Raw genomic sequence first — 23237 nt, 5'->3', positions numbered from 1 at the left:
GGTTGAAAGCGGGCCGCTCCGCCCCGTCCCCCTCCCAGACCAGCAGAGGCAGCAGCCGGAGCAGCCGCAGCCCGCGCCCTCTCCCGCCCGCCCGCCCGCCCTCCGCCCGCCCGCCCTCCGCCGCCCTCCACCCCGCCCCGGGGTCGCTCTCCCCCCTTCCTCCTCCACCCCCCCCTTCCTCCTCCGCCCGCCCGTGGGTGCCCCCTCGCCTTCCCGCCCGCCCCTATTGTTCCGCCCCCGGCCTCCCGCCCTTCCCTTTCCCGCCCGCTCCCCCTTTTCCCTTCACTCGCCTCGCGCCCGAAGGTAAGCCTCAGAACTCCCCCTCCGCCTCTAACTTTATTTCTTATTCCCCTCCCCCACTTACCTGTTAGTCGGCCCTAGGCCCCGTCACGAGCCCCGGCCTCGCGTAACACCGCGTGACCGCTTTCCCCCTCACCCCGCCCGCTCGGTGGCTCACGCGAGGTCCTGGCTTCGGCGCGGCCTAGTAGGCCGCGCGCAAGGCCCTTTCTCACTCCCCCCCCCACTCTCCGGCGGCTGCGCAAGAGTCTGGGAGGGCGCGCGCGCGGCAGGTTGGGGGGGGGCGGCGGGTTTGTTGGTTGACGGGGGGCGGGGGTGAGGCGATGGCCGGCTGGCCGGGCGGGTGAGCGCGGCTCCCCGCGGGGGGCGGCTGCTGGCGCAGCCACACGAGGAGGCGCCGCTGGTCCGGCCCCTCCCCCCGGACCGCAGCGCCCTCCCCCGTCCGAGCCGTTTATTTTTTTTTCTTTCCCCCCTTTTTTTTGGGGGGGGGATAGTGGTGGTGGAGGAATTTTTTAAAAGTGGGAAATGCCCGGATGAGAAGTGACGGAGTGTCAGGATCGATGGAGAAAGGGTAGACTGCACACTTATCTCCCCCCTCTCTCCCTCCAGTCAAAAGGTTATATGGGATATTTTCTTAACTGGCTAACACTTAGGAAAGATTTAACATCATCCTCATTTGAGTTCTCCACCGAGATATTTATGGGAGGTTGGTAGGCCCCTTTAATTGATACGCTTAACATCCGTTCCTACTTACATTCCGAGGTGGCAGGAAAATCGGCAGTGTTGGGGTTAAAAAATGCAGCCTCCTACCTCCCCCAGGTTAATAGGGAGAGGGGGTGGGGTGAAAGACGCTTAAAAGCGAGCTTTCCGAAAAGCAGAAAATCGTGTTGGTAAAAATTCATTTCGTAGTTTAAAATCGAGAGAAATTTATCTTGGCCTTTCAAACTTTGTTGAGCATCATTTTTTTTTTTGTTTCTAAAATTGAGACAGTGAATCTTGATGTTAGCGATCTTAAACTTTTAAAGGAAAGAAAAGGCCACAAACCACTCTGCAGATGATAGATGGATGATTCCTTAATTCATTTATCTTTCTTCACCTTTCATGTGTTCATGTCTGGGTGGTTGGCTATAGCTTACTAAGGGCTTCTTTTAGATTCGCAGTTTATTCTCTGATAGATTCTTGGTAGCTAAGGGGTGATGTGCCACTTTAGGTGGGATGAGAGTAAGGCAGTAATAATTTTAAGACTTTTCAAAATTGTTTGATCTTGCTTTTTTATTTTAAAGTAAAATAGAGAGGTAGTAAATCTGGTGCTTTCAGGAGAGGATAACTGTGACTTTGAGGAGGTAGTGAGGTCCCTGAGGTCTGTGTCACTGAGACATAAAGGGGGGTTTGTTTGAAAAGTCATTGGGAAAATAGAAGCATGAGAGGACATTTTGTGTTAGGTTGCAGAAAAGCTTACGTCTTAAAGTAATTGCTGTGACTAAATAGTGCCAAGATTGTAAAAGTACTGTCCCCCTAAAGAAAAAATGTGGGGGTAACAATTTTAAATCATGTTCTAAGATAGAAGAAAAAAATTAAATCTGATTTTGAGTCTTTCTAGTAATGTGGGAGGTGGGGAAATTAGAATCAATGAATATAATAGGTGGGACATTGTATTTTTGCTTTATTGTCGGCTCCGCTTGAGAAGGAGTATTAAGAAAGAACACTGTACTTTTTTTTTTGTAAAATGTTGAAATCCTAGGTTTGGATCCCCTAATAAGACCACTAGAATTTTGGGACCTTGAAGTCATTGAACTCTCATAGTTTCATTGTAAAGCAAATACTCCTATTTAGTATTATTATCTTGTGAGACGCATCAAGTAATATATGTGAAAATCTTGATAGTCTGTAAAGGGAACCCTAGTGATAAAATTCACTACCTAATGAAAATAGGTGGAGTTTGAATTGAAAATAGCTTATTAGCGAGTTTGGGGTTTTATCATCACCTAGCAAAAGTTGATGTATTACTATAAGTAGGAACTCTCTGGACATAACTACAATCTCTTGATCTAGAAGGACTCGACTTAATAAACTACAAATTTGGGAGAGGGGAAAACCTTGGGGCTTTCAGGTTTAAGGAAACAAGACTGGTAAGATTGAAGATGTTTTGGAAAGAGATGGAATTAGGATTATATGACGATGTCTATAGAGGAGGATGACCATGTATTACTAAAATGTTTTATTGAAAGATATCTCTAAGGATAATCTTTAGCAGTTCTGCCAACTAAATGCAAAAACAATTACTACCATGAAATTTACTTCACAGGCCTGTGAATAAATTCTCCTTAGAGGTAGCAATTAATTTTTTTCAAAGATGTGGTTTATTTAATTGTAGAAGATGAAAAAGTAAAAGCATTAATTTGGAGATTCTGTTATCAAGAATAAAGTAGGCCAGGTTGCAAAAAAGTTTTTCTTTTATAAGTTTTTACTATCTTAACAGAAGAAAATGTTTGCCATTCCAGTTTTTGGCTTCCACTCCCACCAGTGACCAAAGACTTGACCACTTTACAAAGTCCAAATCCCCAGAACACTGCTCGACATGGACACCGGTGTGATTGAAGGTGGATTAAATGTCACTCTCACCATCCGGCTACTTATGCATGGAAAGGTATGTGCCAGCTTCTTCCTTGGTAAATTGGGTCATAGTAAATATTAGGGGAGGAGTTCAGGGTGGGTGGGGGGAGTGCCTATTTTGGAGTTCTTGAGATTAGCATAGCAGGATGCCTTGCTATAATACTCTTTCTCACTATTAGCAGAAAGAAATGGGAAGAAGGGGAGGGCAAGCATTTTTTTCTATTCAGATTTCACTATTGTCAGGAAAGGTTGGATGTGTTTTTTAGATAAGGTGTAGGTCTATATCCCAATGACTAGGGATAGAGACCTGCACAACATTGGAGACTCTAAATACCATTGTCTTTAAAAAGAAAAATATATCACTAGAACCCCAAATGAAGGGTGAGATTATTTTCTAAATTGGACTCACAAGTATTAGTCTATCTTTTCTTGAAAAGCTCTAGTATTAGAGAATTAATTCTTCCCCAAACATACTTGTGGACAGCAATCTTAAGTAAGCACATAACAATAAATGTGCTAAATAAGGCTGATGGGCAATTCAGCAAAACTACTAATTAGCTTAATTTCTTCCATGCTTGCTAAACATTGAATCTTTCTGAGCTAGTTGATAAGTACTTGGTGATGGTCTTAGAAGACCTTAGTTCAAATCCTACCTTGGGGATACTAACAGGATGTATTACCCTGGATACTAAGTCATAAATTCTCAATGCAAGTCACTGGCTAGCCTTGGTGGAGAGGGAAATTCTTTACCAAGATTTTAACAAATCATAGGACCACTGCTTTCTATTCAAAAACATATAATTTGTTGAATTAAATTTACTGGATAGGAATGTTAAAAAAAAAAAAACAAAAAAAACAAACATGAAAAGGTTTAAGAGGCAAAAGAGGGAATGCAGTTGCAGAATTAAGAGTTAAAAGGGGGATATGAGAAGGACCTTTAGTCGACCTAATAGTTATTATCTCTCATCTCTTTCCTCCCTTCCCATAGTCATTTCTGCCTTTTGAAAAGGAATTCATTGTCCCCAAAGGTACCCAATTCTGTAATCATTGGGATTTCTGTAACTTCCCATTGAGTCCATATTGCCTAGCATCAACACAATGTTACTGTTTGTCTTTGATAACTGAAATCCAAAGAGCAGTGGAGTAGTTGGACACAGATATGACCATTTCCATTTCACTGATTCTTTAGTATTTCTATTTATTGATAATTATTTTCCTAATTGCAGGAAGTTGGAAGCATTATTGGAAAGGTAAGACAGGTTTGCTTCATCTTAGTTACTGTTTAGCCAATTAGGGTTGTGAAGCAATTGGAGTTTACTTTTCTCTTTTCCTTGGGTTGCAGAAAGGAGAATCGGTCAAGAAGATGCGTGAAGAGGTAAGTCTAAGGCCTGGGTGCTAGAAAAGTGGGTAAAAACCTACAAGGAATTAGAAATTAGGCATAGGTGGGAGGAGGGTCCCAATAGGAGATATTAGAAACTGGTATTACTAGCTTGTTTACTTGAGCTTGTTCTGGCAGCAAATGATAATTCTGATGTGGTAGAAAGGAATGCTGGGAAATGTAGTTCTGGCCAGTGTAAGCCTGGATCTAGCACCTAAGATGGCTGCTGTAGTCTGAAGAAGGAAAGCTAAACACAGAATAGGTTTGAGAATAATAATTGCTTTGCCTATTCCCCCAGAGAGATATTTAGTACTTTACATTTAAATCTGATGGAGGGAAGGAGGGAATGTCTATGTGTTGGGTATTTTTTGTACGTGGTTTCTTTACATTTGCCCTTTAATCTCATGTGTGTTCATATTTTTCCCCAGAGTGGTGCGCGTATCAACATCTCAGAAGGGAATTGTCCTGAGAGAATAATTACTCTGGCTGGACCCACCAATGCCATCTTTAAGGCCTTTGCTATGATCATTGACAAACTGGAAGAGGTTGGTCTGTTCCTCTGCAATAAGAGTCATTATTTAAAAAAATTTTTTTTTTCTTGGGGGGAAAAGAATATTTTTTTTTTTTTGTCACCATGGTGTTTAGAAATCTTCATTTGTCTTGGCTTTGTTGTTTTTTTCTTTTATTTTTAGGCTTTCATCATCTGTAAATCTGGATGTAAAGATCTTTTCTAGTCTATATACCAACTTAATCTCTTCTCCCAAAATCCCAATAAAAATACCAAAACACCTTCGTGGTCTAAAATTTAATATTGTTTTGGCCATCACACCAAAAATAAGTTCATCTAGTCTTCTCCATATTGGAAAACATAGTGCTCAGTATTTATAAAACATAACTCCAGTAATCCTGTTAAGTAATGTCTTTAACTTTGTGGTTTTATGCAAAAAGCAAAAACTTGAAAAAGTGGGATTAATAAAAGTTTTCTGACTGGCTGCAAATTAATTTTAGAGATGAGGAAACCAAAGCTCAGGGCTTGTGACTTAAGTTTACGCATCTAAAAACTATGTGAGACATAATTTGAGCCCACATTTTACTCCCTATCCAATGCCCTGTGTGTCATGGTTTACCATTAGCAGTTACATTTTTTGGTCTAAAATATGAATGCCTGTACTACAAACATGCATCAGTTGTCCTGTCCTCAGTCTCCTCACCTTTCTGTACTGCAACCAATTGTGCAATTGATACCACAGGCAAAGGTTTCATCCGGCTGCTGCTTTGGAGTTGTGGTCAGTGCTTAATGGTACCTGAAACCTTATCCTTTGAAGGCTCAGAAGCTCTTCCTTTAAATCAGCAGGAATCCAGCTAAATTTCAATGCTGGTGTACATTATTTCAGTATTTTCCCCAACTTCTTTTTTCTCCACCTCCAGCCCCCTCCCCCCACTTTAAGGACAAAATGTCTTACTTTTATCAAGCATGAGACCTCTTAGCTTTCACTGCCTGATTTCCTGCTGCTTCCTGGGTCAATTTTACTGATTCCTAGGAACACAGTATTACAAAGTTGAACTGGGGGGCTGCTCTCAGTGACTTGGAATTCTAGAGACTGAAAGGGTTGTGTGGTAGGAACTCTTTATTCCCAATCTACTGATAATGCTAGTCTTATCATTCTTAATGAGGTGCGATGAGCCATCTGTTACAGGTGTTCCCATTTCAAAAGTCAAATCATTTGCTGAAAAGTGGATACTTTGGTTTTTTTTTTTTCTTTAAGTGCTAAATAGGATGAGTTTGTAGTAGTTGAGTAGTGTAATGTATTGGGTACTTTGGAACAATGGGACTCCAGTCCCTGGTTCTTTCAGTTGCCTTTTTTTCCTTTGTCTAAAACACAAATTATTCCAGAGAGCTGATTTCATTGACTATTGGTGGCTTCTATTCCAAGGGCTTAAACCTTCCCTCTACCTAGTACCTCTAAATAATTTTGCCTCTTTCCATAGGAGAGAGAGGACAGGAGCTTGGAGAAAGCAACTAATAGATGGAACATATTATCTGAGATGATTTCTCAGAGAAAAGTGCCCTACAGTAATAAGTCTAGCATGGAATGCCAAGCACTAATTAGTAGTTTCTGTTTTTCCCTTGACTGCAGAAGAGCTGATTGTTTACCTTTATTTTCCTGACCTACCTTCCTTCCTCTTACAGGACATCAGCAGCTCTATGACCAATAGTACAGCTGCCAGTAGACCCCCAGTCACCCTGAGGCTTGTGGTCCCTGCTAGCCAGTGTGGCTCTCTCATTGGAAAAGGAGGATGCAAGATCAAGGAAATAAGAGAGGTTGGCACTTTTTGGATATCTTTCAAGAGCTTGAACTATTCTGACCCATTCCAAGGATGCTTGTAACTTTTGACTTTTAGAATTGGTCCTGTTTCAATTTTATTGGAGTTACTTGAGGATAGTTAAAGGGATAAAGGCCATCACTAGTTTGATTCTTAGATCTTTGTGAAAGAGGGTCTCTGGGAATTTTAGCGTTAAGGGAATTGTGGTAATTGGGGGGGGGTGAGAGATGGAAAATTGGGAGAAATAAGTTATTTCTTGATCAAGACTTGTGTGATGGGGAAATAGAAGCCCTAGGTTTTGAGGTAGAATTCTATCTTAATGGATTATAGAAAAACAAATTTCTCTCATTCTGGTGGGAGGTGAGTTTGAATGCTAATAAAATTTGTATGGGTCCTAGAAGAGTACTGCCCTCTTTTCTGTGAGAAAAACTTTTGTTCTGGAGAAATAACTGAACCTTATAGAAAACCATTCTTTCTTGGTGTCTTTTTTCCTTTGACCAGGAAAGGCAAAAAACTAGGCAGGTCATTAGCTTAGAGGCATAGTCTTGAAGGAACCTTTTCTTGGGATCAGGTTAAATTTAGTCTGTTACTCAGCCCCCAGCTTTTGGAGCCTGACTTATTTTCAGCTTGGATTAAACCATTTCAGATGGAATGGGGGAAGAGTAGTAGGTAGAGAGTGCTGAAGGGGGAAGGGAAGGGTATTGCTTGCTGGGAATAAGGCACTACTGGGGCACATACCTTCCTACTTATTGATAATACAATGAGGTGTGCTTGTCTAATGTCATGTTTTTTGTTTTTTGTTTTGCCCCAAAGAGTACAGGGGCTCAGGTCCAGGTGGCAGGGGATATGCTACCAAACTCAACTGAGCGGGCCATCACTATTGCTGGCATCCCGCAGTCTATCATTGAGTGTGTCAAACAGATCTGCGTGGTCATGTTGGAGGTAAGCCCTCAGGCTCATGCTGTTGGGGAATGGGAGGGGGGCAACACACCTAAATTAAATTTATATAGGCTAGAATTATGTTGTGCATTTGGATTTATGCTTTCTTTCCCCTTGGCTTTATAAAATCCAGAGCACTAAAATAGAAACTAGTGAGTGATAATGATCTCTACCCATTGAACTTCAAAAAGGAGAGGAAGGAGGTCATTAATTGGGTATGGTGGATGGCAGAAATGTGCTAGATCAGATTCACAGGACAAGGTGTTAACTTAAAATCCAGGTTTAATGAAGTCTTAGCAACATGCTATTGATCTGATTCCCAAATAGACAATAACTGTTCCGAAGAAGAAACAATTTTAGGTTATAAAATTGGGTTTAGTTTTATTGAAAAGAAAAGGAAATATAATCAGATCAAAGATTAAGAAGCGATGTTTGGTATAAAATATCCAGGCTATGCTACTTCTTTCTCTGATAATCAAGCCAGAAACAAAATTCTGGCTTTTATTTAATTTTCTGATTTAGATGGCCTGGCACATAAAAACATCTTTAACATGTGTTAAAGAAAAGCAAGTCATACTCCGATTTTCTTGCAGTGAATAAACTTAGAAAAGTCATTTTCAGCATAGCTTAAGAACTTTTTGGAGACCATTTTGGTTTGAGTTCTCTGCCCAAGTTTTTTTGTATAGCCAGAACTAGCCCAGTGCTATTGTATGTTGCACAAATTATTTAAGGTTAGGCAGAATGCACTTAGGTGGAAGATTGGGTAGGTTACTTTGTTTTTATTGTGACCTGTGTGAGCATTAGCCACACAGCTGAAACAGCTTTGAAACCTTATCTCTTTTTGTTTTTTTTCCCCTCTGACTCTCTCCCAGTCTCCCCCGAAGGGCGTGACCATCCCGTACCGGCCCAAGCCGTCCAGCTCTCCAGTCATCTTTGCAGGTGGTCAGGTAAGAAACTTGATTTTTGTGGGCATTGTTGGGTAAGGGTGGGCAAGTTATATTCAGCTGCCAACTTTACCAGCGACACACCAGACCACTCTGCATGTTTGCTGTACTCAGGTCACCACGTGACCTTTGTCTGCTTTTTGTATTTTTTTTTTTTTGAGTTAAAACAAAGTTAAACATTTTTTTCCTCTTAGAGCAAGCTAATGTTGAGCCCCTATTTAATTTTCAGCAGATATTGGAAGTTCTGTAGGCACTCTGAAGAGGTATTTATAATTGGAAAGGGAAACTAGGGGGAGGATGGATTAGCAGAGAGAGGGTTAAATAATCTGTCACTGCCCTTCTTCCCCTCTCCCCTCACACCCCATTCATATTCTGATTAAAATGGGATGATCTAGAAGTCTTCTTGGGGGTCTTAAAGGACTAGACCTCTGAGGAAGGTTATCATCTATTCGGTGGTCTGTCAAATCAAGGGTCCTGAACTTGAGTGTCCTACAAACTTCCCCTCCCCCCCCACCTCACCTCCCCTGCTCCTATCCCCTTACCCCCAAACTCCAGTGTGTTGTCTCCCAGGCTCTTAACCTCCCTATGCACTGGTTCTGAACCCACATGGTAGATATGTATGTGTGTATACATATATATATACATATATATGCACATATATATATATACATATATATGACTCAGCTAGGGCAATGTATTAATAAGCATTGAAGAAAGATTGTTGTCCTTGGTATTAGAATCTTGGAGGACACCAAAACACCCCCTTTATCCCGATACTCCTTTAAATTTGCTTCCTGCAAAGTGGTTTAAACTCAGGCCGTGCTTGTGATAATCACAGAGGAATTGGCCAGCACCATTGCATTAGGATTTTAAGTAATAATAGGTAGGCTAGTATGGGAGCATTGGGGTTCAACTTGAAACATAACTTGTTACTTTGGTAGCTGGCTGGGGCAAGTGGATGGAGCTGAGCCCTTTTCCACCCCGAGCATGACCTGTTTTCTATCTCTGCTTACCAGTTCTACCTTGTTTCCATTTGACCTGGGACCAGATATAAAGGGGATACCAGAGGGGCCTGGGATCAGAACATCATAGTCCTGAGGTCTATCTCATTCACATTTTCAGAGAATTGGCACAATATTTAGGCTGACTTGGACTTTTCACAGGGCCCTAAAGGCAAATCACATACCTCTGGTTCATTCAGTAGGTACACAGTACACTCACTGTTAGCATTCATGCACCACTATGGAAAACTGGGTTTGAGAGACAGGGGCAGATAGGTGGGATGAACAGAGACCCAGTCAGTACAGTGAGGAGGGGTAGGCTAAGGACTTTCTATTCTAAGCTGGAGGTCCAGGTTACTACTCCTGGATTTTCCAATCCTGGTTTGGGACTTGCACTAGTTCCAGGCTATAGGGCAGCAATTGTTGCGGTCCATTTACATGTCCTGCTTTCAGTTCCTTTCCGTTCCCCAACCTACCACCTTCCCCTTCATACCTCTTTTTCCTCCCCTCCCTTTCCCTTGGCAATTCCCTTTCAGTTGACCACCCTCTAAAAGGCTTGCAGCTTCTTCCGTGAGTGGCCCAGCCCTGGAGCATCTTCTCAGTGGCCTTTTTGTTTGGACCAGCTTCCAGTCTGCCCACAAGTGGACATGTGTCCCTTTTGCTCCTTTGTGGTGGAGTAGACTCCAGGGTCATTTTACTCCCTAAATAATCCCTGGAACTGCCCTAGGTCTGGTTCCTTAAGCTCTTCCATCCCTATCCCTTTGTTGAAAAACAGCCCAAGCGCGCGGCGTGAAATCTGCCACTAGGTAACTTTTTTTAAAAAAAGAAAGAAAGAAAAAAAAAAAACAAAACACTGCGGCTCGTTTCAAATCATGTTGTGAGCTCCTTTTAAAGGAAAAAGGAAAAAAAAATTAAACGACTTTTTTTGTGTGAATTTCATGCTGGTGACAAGGTGCCGGATTGACAGCCCTGGAGACTGAAATCCTCTATTTATCCACAGGACAGGTACAGCACAGGCAGCGACAGTGCGAGCTTTCCCCACACCACCCCGTCCATGTGCCTCAACCCTGACCTGGAGGGACCACCTCTAGAGGTGAGAGGGGATGTTCAGTCTCCAAGGCTCACTCAATCCTTCCGCCTCAGCCGAGACTGCCAACACGAGGGGGGCCAGTGGCGCTGGTGATTTTTGTGCTGTGGACACCACCTGTCCACGGGGACCTGGACTGACCCCCCCCTCCCCCAACCTCATTTCACACAGGCCGCGTAGCCCATCAGATGGTAACACCAACTCTTTTTTTGTTGTTGTTCAACCCCTTTCCCCACCCATTCCCACTTCCTTCTACCCCATCTCCACCCTCCTCCCACCCCTACCTGGGTGCACTTGGGAACTGGCAGCTGATGGGAGAAGCTTGAGATGCTTCAGAACATCTTCTTAACCAGCCACTTCCATCTCCCTCCCTCACTTCCCAACTCTTCCTTCCCTTCTTGACCCCTACCCCACTGCCCCAAAGGCCCAGCTAACTTGTTGGGGAGGATGTGGTGGTGGGGGGAAGAGGGATAGTGGATGCTACAAGTGGCTACTGTGGAGGGAGGGGGTAGAAAGTAAGGTTTGAGTACAGGAATAACTCCACTCATCTGGGTAGTTTCCAATCTCGGGTCCAGCAATCTTTCCAGTGCAACAAAGTTCTTTTAGAAGACTATAGAACAAGCAGAGGGATAGGGACAGGGTAGTGACTCAAGACATCACATAGACACAAGTCATTCATTTCACCCAGAGAAGGGATAATTACAGGGTTTGGGGGATTGAGAAAAAGAGTGATAAGTCTTCCCTCTCTCCAAGGATGTTGTATACTCAGGGAGGAGGAAGAGGAGGGTTGGTCAGTCAGGACATGATTTCCTATATCACCTCTTACATTTCCATTGAGAAAACAGATCTATATACACTTCATATTTGCAGAAACTGCAGTCCCTTTCCCTCAGACTCCCCAGAATAAACAGGTCGTGCTCAGTGTCCATGCAAGGCCAACTTGCAGGCCCATTCATGTGTAGGAGATACTTATCTACCGCCTGAATCCCTGGCTCCCCTGTTCCTCCAGTTCAGCTCTCTGGCTTCCTGGCTAGTTGAAATCTTTGTCTTTTTTCCCCCCATTGGGTGGCTGTCCACGATTGGTTTTTAATAGGACTGTTTTCCTCCTTTTGTAGGCCTATACCATTCAAGGACAGTATGCCATTCCACAGCCAGATGTAAGTTTTGTTTTCACTTCTTGTTTTGAAATTTTCTCCCATCAAATTTTCTGAGTGCTTTCTCCCATCCAAGTAGCCGGAAGTGAGCTGGGTTTTAAAATCAGATGTGATTTCAAGCAAGTTGTTTTCCTTAAAATACTATTCCATGACTTAACTCTGTGACAGATAAATAATCACATCAGGGCATTATGCTACATCCTTTTCCCTGTTGGCATTTGTACCCACCTGAAAGGTGCAGCCCAAAGATGCACAAATTGTACTTAACCCCATCTGGTTCTAGTGCCCTCTGTTAAGAGAAAACAAAGCAAATAGATCATGATAAATTGTCATTGTTCTCTCAGGGCACAGCAAATTTTGATTGATAAAATGGTCTGGGATCCCCTCTTCTTTCTTTCCTTGACAATTTCTTCTGCATGTAGCCCTCTTTCTATTTCTGGTGGGGGGGGTTGAGGGGGTGGCATTGGAATATTCCCAGAATCTTGGGAAGGTGAGTTATTGATAGGGATGGGACTAGAACCCTGAAATTTTCTAATTCAGTTCCTCCATTAAATTGGGAAAAGAAAATGTTCTATTCTACTAAGATTATAGTGTTCAGATTTGGGCATTTCCCCCTATGTTCTTCCTTCGCCCTTACTAATAATCCTTTAGGGGCTGAATATTAATTAGCCTTGGGGAATTGAGAATTTGGTATCCCTTTAGTGGGAATCCCTGAGATGGGAAAGTAGATATGGAGGAACTGTTTGCATCAGAAGCAGGGCAGTTTGATGTAGAAGAGGGAAGTAGCTTTTTATAAATGTTCTTGAGAAGTGGGTGGGCTAATGCCAAACATAATTTGGGTTCTTAATCTCTCCCCTCCTTACAGTTTCCCTGCCTTCTTAACTTCCCTCCCTTCTTCCCAGTACTGACAGAATCCTGCATGGTGTGTTTTCCCTAGTACCCAACTGCAGTTTGTTTTCCTCCTCTTTTATGTGTAGCTTGTCCCTGGGGCAACTGTTGCACTGGTTGCAGAGGCCTCCATGGAATAGCATTCAAAAAGTGGGTGTGGGGTGGGTGTTCTTGCTTATACAATTTGATGCCCTTTTTCAAATCCTCCCTTTTCCTGTCCCAAGAGAGTACCCATCCCCAGGAATTATTTAATCTTCTCGTTTTTCCGCGATGTATTGTGGTTGGGGAGATTTGACAATGGGTTTGGTATTCCTTCATTTCTTAAATTTAAGTCCTCTATGATTTGAATCTTGGGCTGTTACTTTTCTTAGCCTGTTATTTTTCTCCTTCCTTCTGCAGTTGACCAAGCTGCACCAGTTGGCAATGCAACAGTCTCACTTTCCCATGACGCATGGCAACACCGGATTCAGTGGTATGGATACCTCAGTATTTGTTCTGTAAGGTATAATGCAAGCCAGAGGCCAGGCCCCAAGGCCCCAGCTTGTCTCTGTAATCAAAAACAAAAACTGCGATACCAGGCATCCTGCTGTTTTTAAAGCCTGTCTAGTGTGCCTAGACCCCAGGAGGTAATGTCTCTCTTTTTAAACATGGTTTTCTTTTGGGGTGAGTTGTTTTAAAATGGCCCTGGAAGGTTGGGGGGGAGGGCTGGGAGTGCTTGTCAGGCCCAGGGTAGGCTGACTATATTTCTTCTCACCCATTCTGATTGCTGCCTCCTGGATCTGACTGGCACCCCCTTTCTCTCCACCAGCTATTCCTAGACCTGGGTAGAGACTATCCATTGTGCCAAATTGTGTAGAGTTTTTTATAATAAGGATGAATTGTCCCTTAGGGATTAGGACGAGACCACCAAACTCATTTTCACTTGTATCTTAACAGGCATTGAATCCAGCTCTCCAGAGGTGAAAGGCTATTGGGGTAATGATTAAAAAAAATCTGTAGTATTCTACTGTTATATTAATAAACTGGTTGGAGTCTTTTTTGTTTCGCTGCCCACAAACCATACCAGCGACCTTCACATGGCAAAGGAGCTGAGAGAGCATTGGTGTGGGCCTGATGAGGTCCCTTGATGGATCTGGCCCCTCCCCCTTTTAAAACATGTAGAGACAAGCAGCCACAGCTGAGAGCAGAATGGGGCTGGAAGGGTTAATCAGTTGGTCTGGTTTGTTTAATCCAGGTCCTCTGCTCCTTTCTGAAATTGCTGGGGAATGGGATTCATGCTGGGGGCGGAAAACTTGGCATTTAAGGAAAAGAAAGAAGAAAAGAAATTGCTGACCATTTTATAAGGGGGACATCTAGAGAAATCCCTGCCTTAATTCCCCTTATTTGCCAGTTTTTATCCTTTTGAGCTTGTCTAGGGTAAACTGGGTATGTTAGCTGGTGTGGTTGTATTTAAAGCACAACTCTGCATGTGTGCCTAGCAAAACAGAACCCTGGCTTCTTGTGATAGCTAGCCTGGTGTTCTTGGTACTGGTGTCAGTAGGCATCCGGTAAGATTGGCAGAGTTGGAACACACCAACTGTGGTTGCTGATCGGGTGGGAGGGTAGCTTCAGCTAACAAAGTCTGGTGTTAATAATGGTCCTGTGTGAGGGTCCCCTGCACCCTCTCTAAGCTGCAGGCCTGGTTTGAAAGGAAGGTGATATATGAGGCGACCTCTTTGAGGGGAAGGGTTCGTGTGGAGGAAGCACTTAACAGCATTATCTACCTTTTCTTCCTCCTTGGGAACCTCACCAAGGTAGTCATGAATTCCAACAGTCAATGCTGGGTTTTGTGGTCTGTTCTGTTTCCTATTAAGGTTAATATGCTACACAATGGGAGCCTGCTCTATTGTGCATTAAATTTTCCCTGGTCTCTTCTGTCTTTTAGCAGGTTTGGATGCATCTGCTCAGACTACTTCTCATGAACTCACCATTCCAAATGACGTAAGTTTATTTGGTATATAATGGGAGTCACTAGATGACTTGGGAATAAGATAGAATGAGCCATAAGCCTCATTTCAAAGTAGAAAATTTGTACGCTAAATGGATCCTAAGTAGAATTCGTATGCTCCTCATCAAATAAGGAAAAGGTCATTTTTGAATAAATGGGGCAGATATATAGTATCTTTTGTCTGGCACCTAGTAGCACTTTTTTTTTTAAGAATTTATTTTTTAATTAACCTGATTGACACTAGGTAGAATTTTTTTCTCTTTTGTGCTTCCAGCAGATACATTTGTGTTTTGAGCTGTTAACAAAAGACCTGAGGCTCCCAGAAAGGGATTAACCCTAGTATATGGGGTTATTATATATTTGAAACATTGGGAGGGGGTCTTGGTCCTAAATTAAGTTTGCCTTATCCAGGTGGATATATGAGCATTTTGCCTTTCTTTGTCCCATTTGGTCTTTAGAACTCATGATTTAATTATCAGCTTAGATACAGCTAATAAATAGTTTTGGATCTAGCTTTGTAGTGAAATCTGTACATACGCGCCCATACACCTATGATAGAAATGTTCAGAACCTCAGAATAAAAGTATGTGGATAAATCTTCCCTTTTCCCACTACCTACCCCTCCACCCCCCAACTTATCTTCAGGAAGCACCTACTCTGTTCCCAGGTGTTATGTTGGGTAAATTGGGAATAGGATAGGATTTCCTAGGATAGGCATAGAGCTATTCTTAATTTGGTTTGCCTTTTTGTTTTTCTTCCCTCCCTCTTCCTACCCCTCTCCCCAAGTTAATTGGCTGCATAATCGGGCGTCAAGGCGCCAAAATCAATGAGATTCGTCAGATGTCTGGGGCTCAGATCAAAATTGCCAATCCAGTGGAAGGATCTACTGATAGGCAGGTTACCATCACTGGATCTGCTGCCAGCATTAGCCTGGCCCAGTATCTAATCAATGTCAGGTAAGGGTTCTCCTAATTTGATGATTTATGGGGTGAGGGTAGGGTGTTGTATCTCTGCATATTATCTTTGGGGGTGTTTTGAGGGACAAGAAAGCAGGAGGCTACTACCCTAGTCCTAAACTAAAGCCATGTTTTTGTCTCTTTGGATGTGTTGCTTAGCTTCTTTCCTCTCTTACTCATCTATTAAATGGATTGGTCTGACCAGAATGTGAGTTGTATGAGGAAAAAAAGAGGAAAAATAGATTGGATCTTGGTATTTTCAACAAAGACACGTATTAGCTCATTTATGGGACCAAGCCAGGGAGAGGATTAATATATTTGTTCTCTAAGATTCCCACTTTATTCTTTGCTAATTATGATAGCTTGGTCAGAATGAACATGCCCTCATAGTCATATTGATAAGACTAGCCATCACAGCCCCTAATAAGATTGCTGTTTGTAGTTTCTTTCTTCAAATAATGTAATTGGGAGAATGAAGTTTACAAACTTTATTCTCTAATTGAGTTAAGGAGAATAGTGAAATATGGCAGGCAGAACTGCATGAAAAGCATCTGTTGGTTGAGGACTGAAGCTCAAAGACATTTAATATTAGTGTGAGATAATACAAGTATGTTCCATTGCTTCAGGTAAGGAACTTGGACAGGGATGATGTAAGATTAATTTTTAAAAATATATAAACTATTCCATCTAGTGATGTGCCATTGATTTTTTTCTCGCTTTTATTGGAATCAAATAATGCTACTGTGCTATAGCTTTTGTGGCTCCTAAAATATATGTAGATCCTATATAGCAATAATAATAAGCAATTTCCATTTTCTATTCTTTTACGTGTTGATTTTTAGGCTCATGATTAAGACTTTAAATCACCCATAGTTCCCTTTCATGGAGCCATTATAAAGACCACCAAATATTTTAGTATTAAACAGGTTACTTAAAGCATGTGGAACATAGTTTAGACTGGAGATAAGCAGATGCCTGTGACAAAGACATGCCTGAATGATAGAGGCAGAAGGGTGCCTTAGAGGGTAACCGCCTCGGTTTCCTGAACAACATGGGACATTGAGAATACAAATTTTTTTCCCTTTCCATATTTAGCCTAGTGTTCTGAAGTGATCTGTAGCATAGATATTTGTCTCAATGCCTTACACTTTTATTTGTTCTGCCTCCATCTTCTATTTCCCCAGGGATATGGAAATCCTTAGTTTTTAAATATCCATTTCCTATTCACTCCCTTTCCCCCCAAGCCCCAGAAACAGAAGGGACTGGACATAGGGCTTTACCCTTGTTGACAATTAACCCAAGGTCAAGGGATCTGACACTATGATCTGGATTTGATGACAAATCCTGTGGCCAGCTGAAATATTTATTATTTTTCCTGAATTCATTACTTACGATGATTGTAAGTTATTTTCTGTCACCTGTCCCTGCTCACTTTTTTTTTTTATGCTGGTAGGCAATATAAGGCATTTTTGGATAGAAAATTGGGCTCTTTAAGAGTTAGCATACCTTGATGTGTGTAGAAAGGATAGTTTGAAAATCATAGGGTCTTGAGTATTCAAATTTGTCCTTATTTAATTCACTGAAAAGAGGCTGCTTACTAAGTTAGAGGTTTATTTTTGATTATGAAATTTAAATAAAGTACCTGCATTATTTTGTCTTGAGCAAGCTTGCAGTTGCAAGTATTCAACTGCTTGCTCTTGCTGGTTCTTACTGGACAGAGTGGCACATTTTTATAATACCTATTTTTCTCTGTGATAACCCCAAATTAGGTCATCCTGTTAAATAAATGGTATTGTACCCTCAATTTTGGAGACAGTGTATCCCAAAAAGCTTAAACTTCTTACCTTAATTTTACCTTAGTTATTTGAGAGCAATTACTTAAGAATATACCTTCTTTTCTTCCACCATTTATTTTCCTTTGAAATTAACAATTCCAGGTAGTAGAAGTCCTGGGTTCTCTTGTACTCAGATGCTTAACTTTGGTTTTGACTGGGGAAGGTGGCAGAGGAGGTGGTGGCAGCTGCTGCAGCCAGGGTCCATCAGCCAGTGGAGTTAGTTTATAGAAAGTCTTTGTTTTGGAGATGAGCTTCTCCAGTACACAGTCAAGGATCTGATACCATGCAATTTAGTTCTCAGCTGCAGGGCTTCAGGCTTGTATCAGTAGAAGCAATAATAAGCCTTTTCTTAATCTTGCTGTTTTTCTTCTTGCTTCCACTTAAGCAAATTCTGATAATACTCCTTAACACTTTGTTCCAAGGTGCTACTCTCCTTACAGAATTTGGGAATTTGGGAAACACTCTGTTTAGTACCTTATGAGCAAAACAGTGGGCTGGGCTGAGTTTTTGAAAATCTGCTATTTAGATAAGTGAAAATAGCCTCATACTTGTGTGTATGTGTGTTTAAATGACTCTACAATTAAGAAAATAGGTAAGGGAATAAATAATAATTTCTAAACCCAGATTGATTTAAAAATGAACCAAAAATTTGTTTCTCTATATTGATGTGATTGTTTTGAGTTGATTCTTAAAGGACTCAGGACATTGATGCTTTGAATGGGAGGGATGATGACCTCAGAATATCTAACTCCTTTTTAGGTGATCCCTTGCTATTTGGGATCGGGGTGGGGTACAATAGTCATTAGATTGTGTTACACTTCTAGTTTGCCACATTTGAGGTAGAAGTTTTAGACAACATTAGAAGCTCAAAATCTTAAGACAATAATGATGGGGGTGGGGGGTGGGGGTGGGGAGATCGGGCTACAAGTAAGATGTAGTTAGCAAAACTGCTGGTTTGAGACCCTCCTGTTTGACAGCCAGAGGCACTTACTGATGACTGAAGCCGTTGTCCTGTACTTTTTTTTTTTTTTTTTTGTGGTCTTCCCGTCCACCCACCCGGTTTTTTTTTTGTTCCTTTTTTTCCTCTGTTACAGTTTAGAAAACGCTAAACCCTCCTCCCAGGCAGCCTCCGTCACGATCCCTGATCACCTCAGCATCAACCTCTCTCAACCCTCCACCCCTTCTTCTTCTTCTTCCTCCTCCACCACCACCCCCTCGCTCGCCACAGCGGGGACCTCCGACGCACCCTCCAGCCTCCCCAACCCTCTTCCGACCGCCCCTTGTGTCTCCAGTCTGCTTGGCATGAAACCCATCCCTCTCCTGGCTCTAAATGTTGTGTCTGCTGCTAAGGGTCCTGGGGCTTCGGCTGCCACCACCACCACCTCTGCCGTGCCATGCGTAACTAACAAACTGAAAGCTGAGAAACAGAGATTTTCTCCCTACTGATGGCAGATTTCTGGGGCATCCCTTCAAAAGTGTTTCTGGGCTTTATTTTTTTTTCCTTTGTGTTAACATTGGTGAAAACCAAATAATTGTGAGCTTGTGACCTTCCTTGGTGCTTTTGTGGGGGAAGGGGGTGGGGGGAGATCCTTGCTTAGGTCCAGGCAGTTGAGCTGAGTGTTTGCCTGTTTCAGAGTCTGTGATTTGTTGAATTCCTTATCTAGAGCCGTAGCTGTTGCTTCTTCCCTTTTCCTTCCCCTCCCCCAATTCTTCTCTCCCTCTCTCCTTCCCTTTTTCTCCCCCCTTCTGTAGCTTTTTTTGCCTTGCAATATGACAATGTGTTAGGGTCTGTGTTTAATGAATAAAGGCTACTCCGTTAAACTTTTTTTTTTTTAAATTCTTTCTTAGTTTTAAGTTGCTTAGCAGGCCTCTTGGCTGGAAATAACTTTGTGTAGCTATAATAAAATTGGCACAGTGAGAATTGTGTTAGTTATCAATGTGATATTCCAAAGGGTAAAGGGTGGGGAGGGTCTTTATGTTTACCTGAAAATTAGGTGTGTGTATTTACTACCAAGCCTCCTTTTTTTGTTGCCTGATTTCATACTATAATATCCATAGTGGGATTTGAAGTAGGAGGGGTTGTCCTGTGGCAGTTTTTATTCTTATTCCCTCTAAGTGTGGTCAGAGCCTCTTTTATCTGTCCCTCTTAAAATTGATAAAAATGCTGATTTAGATTAAATTATTTTGTTATAGCAGGGATGGTGAGCATTCTATGATGTATATTTTTGTTGAGTGCCCTGTGGCTTCCCATAATTTCAGATTTCTTTGAGCATAGTAGTCTCTTGGTATATAGTGTCCTAATGTAAATTCACATTGGATGTTCCACTGTGACACTCCCCTCTTCCCTCAAACAAGAACAAAAAAACTTGAAGGGAAATTACCCATGGAGATTTGTTGGAAATTAAAACAAAAAGACCTCAGTGATCTATTTTAAACCCCTTTATCATACTGAGCGAAACCCTATGGAAACAGGTGAGATCCATATGTGATCTGTCAACACTGGAACTAGGAAAATTAAATGAATAGAAAATGAGGGTAAGTTAGGGATAATTAGACTATATAATTTGATTCTTAAAAATTCTGTCTCACTTTTTATTTTTTAGTATTCACTCATTTTGGGTTGATTTAGTCTAGAAACTGATGATCCAATTTTATCTCTTAGAAGCAAACAGCAAGATAGTCTGGGGAATTTTAGTTTATGGCACCATTCATGCTCCCAAGATAGTTGACCACTAATGGAAATGTGTGGTTAGCTTCAAAAGATAATGGGAGAGTTTGAATAGTGGGCCTCTCTTGCATTAGAGAGTGTGAAGCTTGAGAAAGAACAGATTGACGTCCCTTTCCAGTTTTGGTTCATATTTAATTTATTTATTGTCTAATCCTGTTGGCCATTTTTTCTAGTCTGCTATTTTACATAGTATCTATTATTCCGGATTATATGCCTGAATGGATCTGGCCTAGGGAGGGAGAAGGGGTGGGTCCTTGGGCACAACCATAAAATTTATCTATTCCAGTTCCCAGGTTGAAGATACTTTTTAAAATGTTTAACAGAGGGGTGGATTTCTTGATAGTCCCGTTTTCTAAATATATTGTTATTGGTGCTGTGGCATTCCAATACCACTACTTTCCTCTACTCTGGCCCCTACCTCTGCTTCTATTTCTATTTTTAATCTGCTTATTTATTGAGTGGGACTTTTAGATACTTGAGGGATCTAAGAAAGTTAAAGGAAATTGGAGAGATGATGTCTAGTTTTTCATATAGAAATTAGAGGCTTGGGGCGCCCTCACGTGGCCACTCTAATAGTGACACTTTCTACACTTTAGTATTGGCAGATAACTTAAAAGGCTCTGTTGGATTATGGCTGCTTTCCCTTACATCCTCACCCCTACTGTAAGAAGGGGACAGCTTGGGCTCTGTAGGGGCTTGGGCCAGTGGCCCAGCTCACCCTGCTGGGACCTTGGGACCAATGTTGCTCTCATACTTCCATCTATTCTCCTCCAATAGCCTCTCTTCTGCCTTGGATCCAGGCCACATCCGACAGTTCCTTCCTCAGGAACCCCTGCTTTCATCCTTCTCTAGCAGTTTTGACTGACCTCAATTGCTCCAAATCCCCTGCTTCCTCCACTCCTCCCCCATTTTTTTTGTCTTCCCTTGCCCTTTTTGAATTAGAATATGGCCAATTTTTATGCAAGAGATTTGTGGATCCAAAGCCCTTTGCTTTTATTTTTTCAGTGTAACACTTCTTTCCTAACCTGATTTATGTTGAATATCCAAAGCAGGATAGTTTTAGTCAGACTCCCAATCAATTCACACCTTCCCTAAGTTGCATTATAATTCTGCATGTTACCAATTCCTTAAATTGAGTTTTCTTACTAATTAATCCCTAGAGTGGCATATTAGTTAATTATAAACTGCCAATGTGACTACGAATAAGTATTAAATCTCTTTTGCAGCAATGTGAGGTTGTGTTTGAGAGAGGAGTAATCATAACTGGGACTTGGAATCCAGCCTCAATGAAAAAGCTAATTGGATCATATTCTTTTGATCAGTACTGTTTTATACCTTAATATCGAAACCTAGAAGATAATAGCTACTGATAATTCTTGATTTCAAGTTCTATTCCTCATCAATCCAATTGGTTCTTCTCTACATAGTGCTTTGGGTACAGAAATTTATATTCTGGAAATCAAAAGTTTAAGATTTTTTCAAGATCACCAGCCCCTTAGGGTTCTCTTATCCAAAAGACAGGTATTATTTAAGTAATTTGAGTTTGCATAAAAAAATTCAGGAGAATATAACCTCACTATCAATTCTGAGCTAATTAGATGGCAGGACTTTTTTCCTTTGACTTCATTACTTTAAAAACAATTATATACATGTGCCCCAGGAAGATTTTTGGGGAAAGGTGGGTGTTATTGGATTAAAAGGAAAAACTGATTATAAGCTTTGTCTATTTCTGTGTTGCAGGCTTTCCTCGGAGACGGGTGGCATGGGGAGCAGCTAGAACAATGCAGACTCACCCATAACCCCCTTCTGCTGTTCACCACCCATGATCCATCTGTGTAGTTTCTGAACAGTCAGCGATTCCAGGTTTTAAATAGTTTGTAAATTTTCAGTTTCTACACAACTTTATCATCCACTCGTGATTTTTTTAATTACAGCGTTTTAATTCCTTTCTCTGTTCAGCCGTTAACGCTGAGAACCATATTTAGTTTTATAAGCTTCTCCCTGTTTTTTTTTTTTTTTTTTTTTTTTTTTTTTGTTTTTGGTTTTTTTTTTTTTTTTGTTTTTGGTTTTTTTTTTTTTTTGGGCTCATGAATTTTTTTTTCTGTTTTTGTCATTGAAATGTAAGAGTGGAATATTAATACATTTCAGTTTAGTTCTGTAATGTCAGGAATTTTTCAAAAAAAAATTAAAAGATGGACTGGAGCTTTTTCCTTGTGAATAGAAACTGGATGCCACGGTGCTTCATGTGGGTTTTATTCCTGTTAAACTCCCTTCTGTCTGTGTCCCTCTCACCTGAATCACTGTGGGATCCGGAATCCCAGTCATTGAGGATTGGAATATAGAGCCCTTCCCCAACTAAAAATGTTGCCTTCATCTCTTCTGTTTTGCCTCAGACTTAAGTCTCCAAAGCTGATTGATCAGGATTCTTGATCTTCCTATGTAACCTCAGTCATAGTTATTTTTCCATTTGATAGTGGGAAAGGAAGCCTGTTTATTTCATTCCCTAAGAAAAGTTATGAGACCCACCATACATAGTTGGCCATCATTGGCTCCTTGGTTAAGCCTCTTATGCCAGAGATCTAGTTTGAGAACTAGACCTAATAATAAGAGGGAAAATGGAACTTGGAGTAAAAAGGGAGTAATATCTAGTATTCATTTGAGTCACTGGGAAGCAGCTGATTCCACCTTTTCGATCTTCTCCAATGAAAATATTAACTGGGAGGTGGGGGAGGGGGAGGTGAGACAAAATGTTCTAAGTGCTTGGGCATGAGTACCTGAATAGTGGGACTGACATAGCCAGAATACGGTTCATTCAACATGTGTTAATTAAAGTCCCCTTTCCCTTCTCACCCCTTCCTCAGACTGCCATAGAGTCTTACCAAGTGAGGAAGCCTGATTGTAAAGATAACTATTTTAGCTTCTGTAGGATTTTTCCATGATACCTCTTGAAAAGGGGTGATATGAAATACAGGCAAATCTAATTCAGATTTGCTTGCAATTGATGGATTAGGGGGAAGTTTTTCAAGTTCTTCTGTTTTCGACTTTTAACATTTTCTGCAAGACAATCATATTTAACCCCCCACCTCCAGTTCTTTACTCCCTTAC

General features: G+C 41.5%; 1 protein-coding gene across 7 annotated transcripts; it reads left to right on the top strand.

The window, feature by feature from the left end:
- Nucleotides 1-41: 41 nt before the first annotated feature.
- On the top strand, nucleotides 42-22494 carry PCBP2 (poly(rC) binding protein 2). 7 transcript variants are annotated; one of them, XM_051961512.1, is made up of 15 exons: nucleotides 53-303; nucleotides 2799-2944; nucleotides 4137-4160; nucleotides 4253-4285; nucleotides 4717-4833; nucleotides 6480-6611; nucleotides 7427-7555; nucleotides 8425-8499; nucleotides 10498-10590; nucleotides 11700-11741; nucleotides 13026-13098; nucleotides 13563-13601; nucleotides 14551-14606; nucleotides 15400-15569; nucleotides 18499-19225. In XM_051961512.1, exons 2-15 carry the CDS (start codon nucleotides 2876-2878, stop codon nucleotides 18848-18850), a joined length of 1404 nt encoding a protein of 467 aa, XP_051817472.1. In that variant the 5' UTR covers nucleotides 53-303; nucleotides 2799-2875; the 3' UTR covers nucleotides 18851-19225. The 7 variants fall into 7 exon arrangements, with proteins under 7 accessions (XP_051817473.1, XP_051817472.1, XP_051817478.1 ...); XM_051961515.1 differs by lacking the exon at nucleotides 18499-19225 and adding an exon at nucleotides 21873-22494 and having other exon boundaries at nucleotides 130-303; nucleotides 14554-14606; XM_051961514.1 differs by lacking the exon at nucleotides 18499-19225 and adding an exon at nucleotides 21873-22494 and having other exon boundaries at nucleotides 131-303.
- The last annotated feature ends 743 nt before the right edge of the window (nucleotides 22495-23237 follow it).

This window comes from Antechinus flavipes, chromosome 5, assembly GCF_016432865.1.
Source record: "Antechinus flavipes isolate AdamAnt ecotype Samford, QLD, Australia chromosome 5, AdamAnt_v2, whole genome shotgun sequence".
NCBI lineage: Eukaryota > Metazoa > Chordata > Mammalia > Dasyuromorphia > Dasyuridae > Antechinus > Antechinus flavipes.
Note: the sequence above shows the minus strand (reverse complement) of the source record. Positions and strands in the feature narration are given on the sequence as shown.

Coding starts and splice junctions, on each gene's coding strand:
- PCBP2 (XM_051961512.1), top strand. CDS start 2,876: ATGGACACCGGTGTGATTGAAGGTGGATTAAATGTCACTCTCACCATC. Junction 4,161..4,252: donor TTGGAAGCATTATTGGAAAG/GTAAGACAGGTT, acceptor CTTGGGTTGCAG/AAAGGAGAATCGGTCAAGAA. Junction 4,286..4,716: donor TCAAGAAGATGCGTGAAGAG/GTAAGTCTAAGG, acceptor ATTTTTCCCCAG/AGTGGTGCGCGTATCAACAT.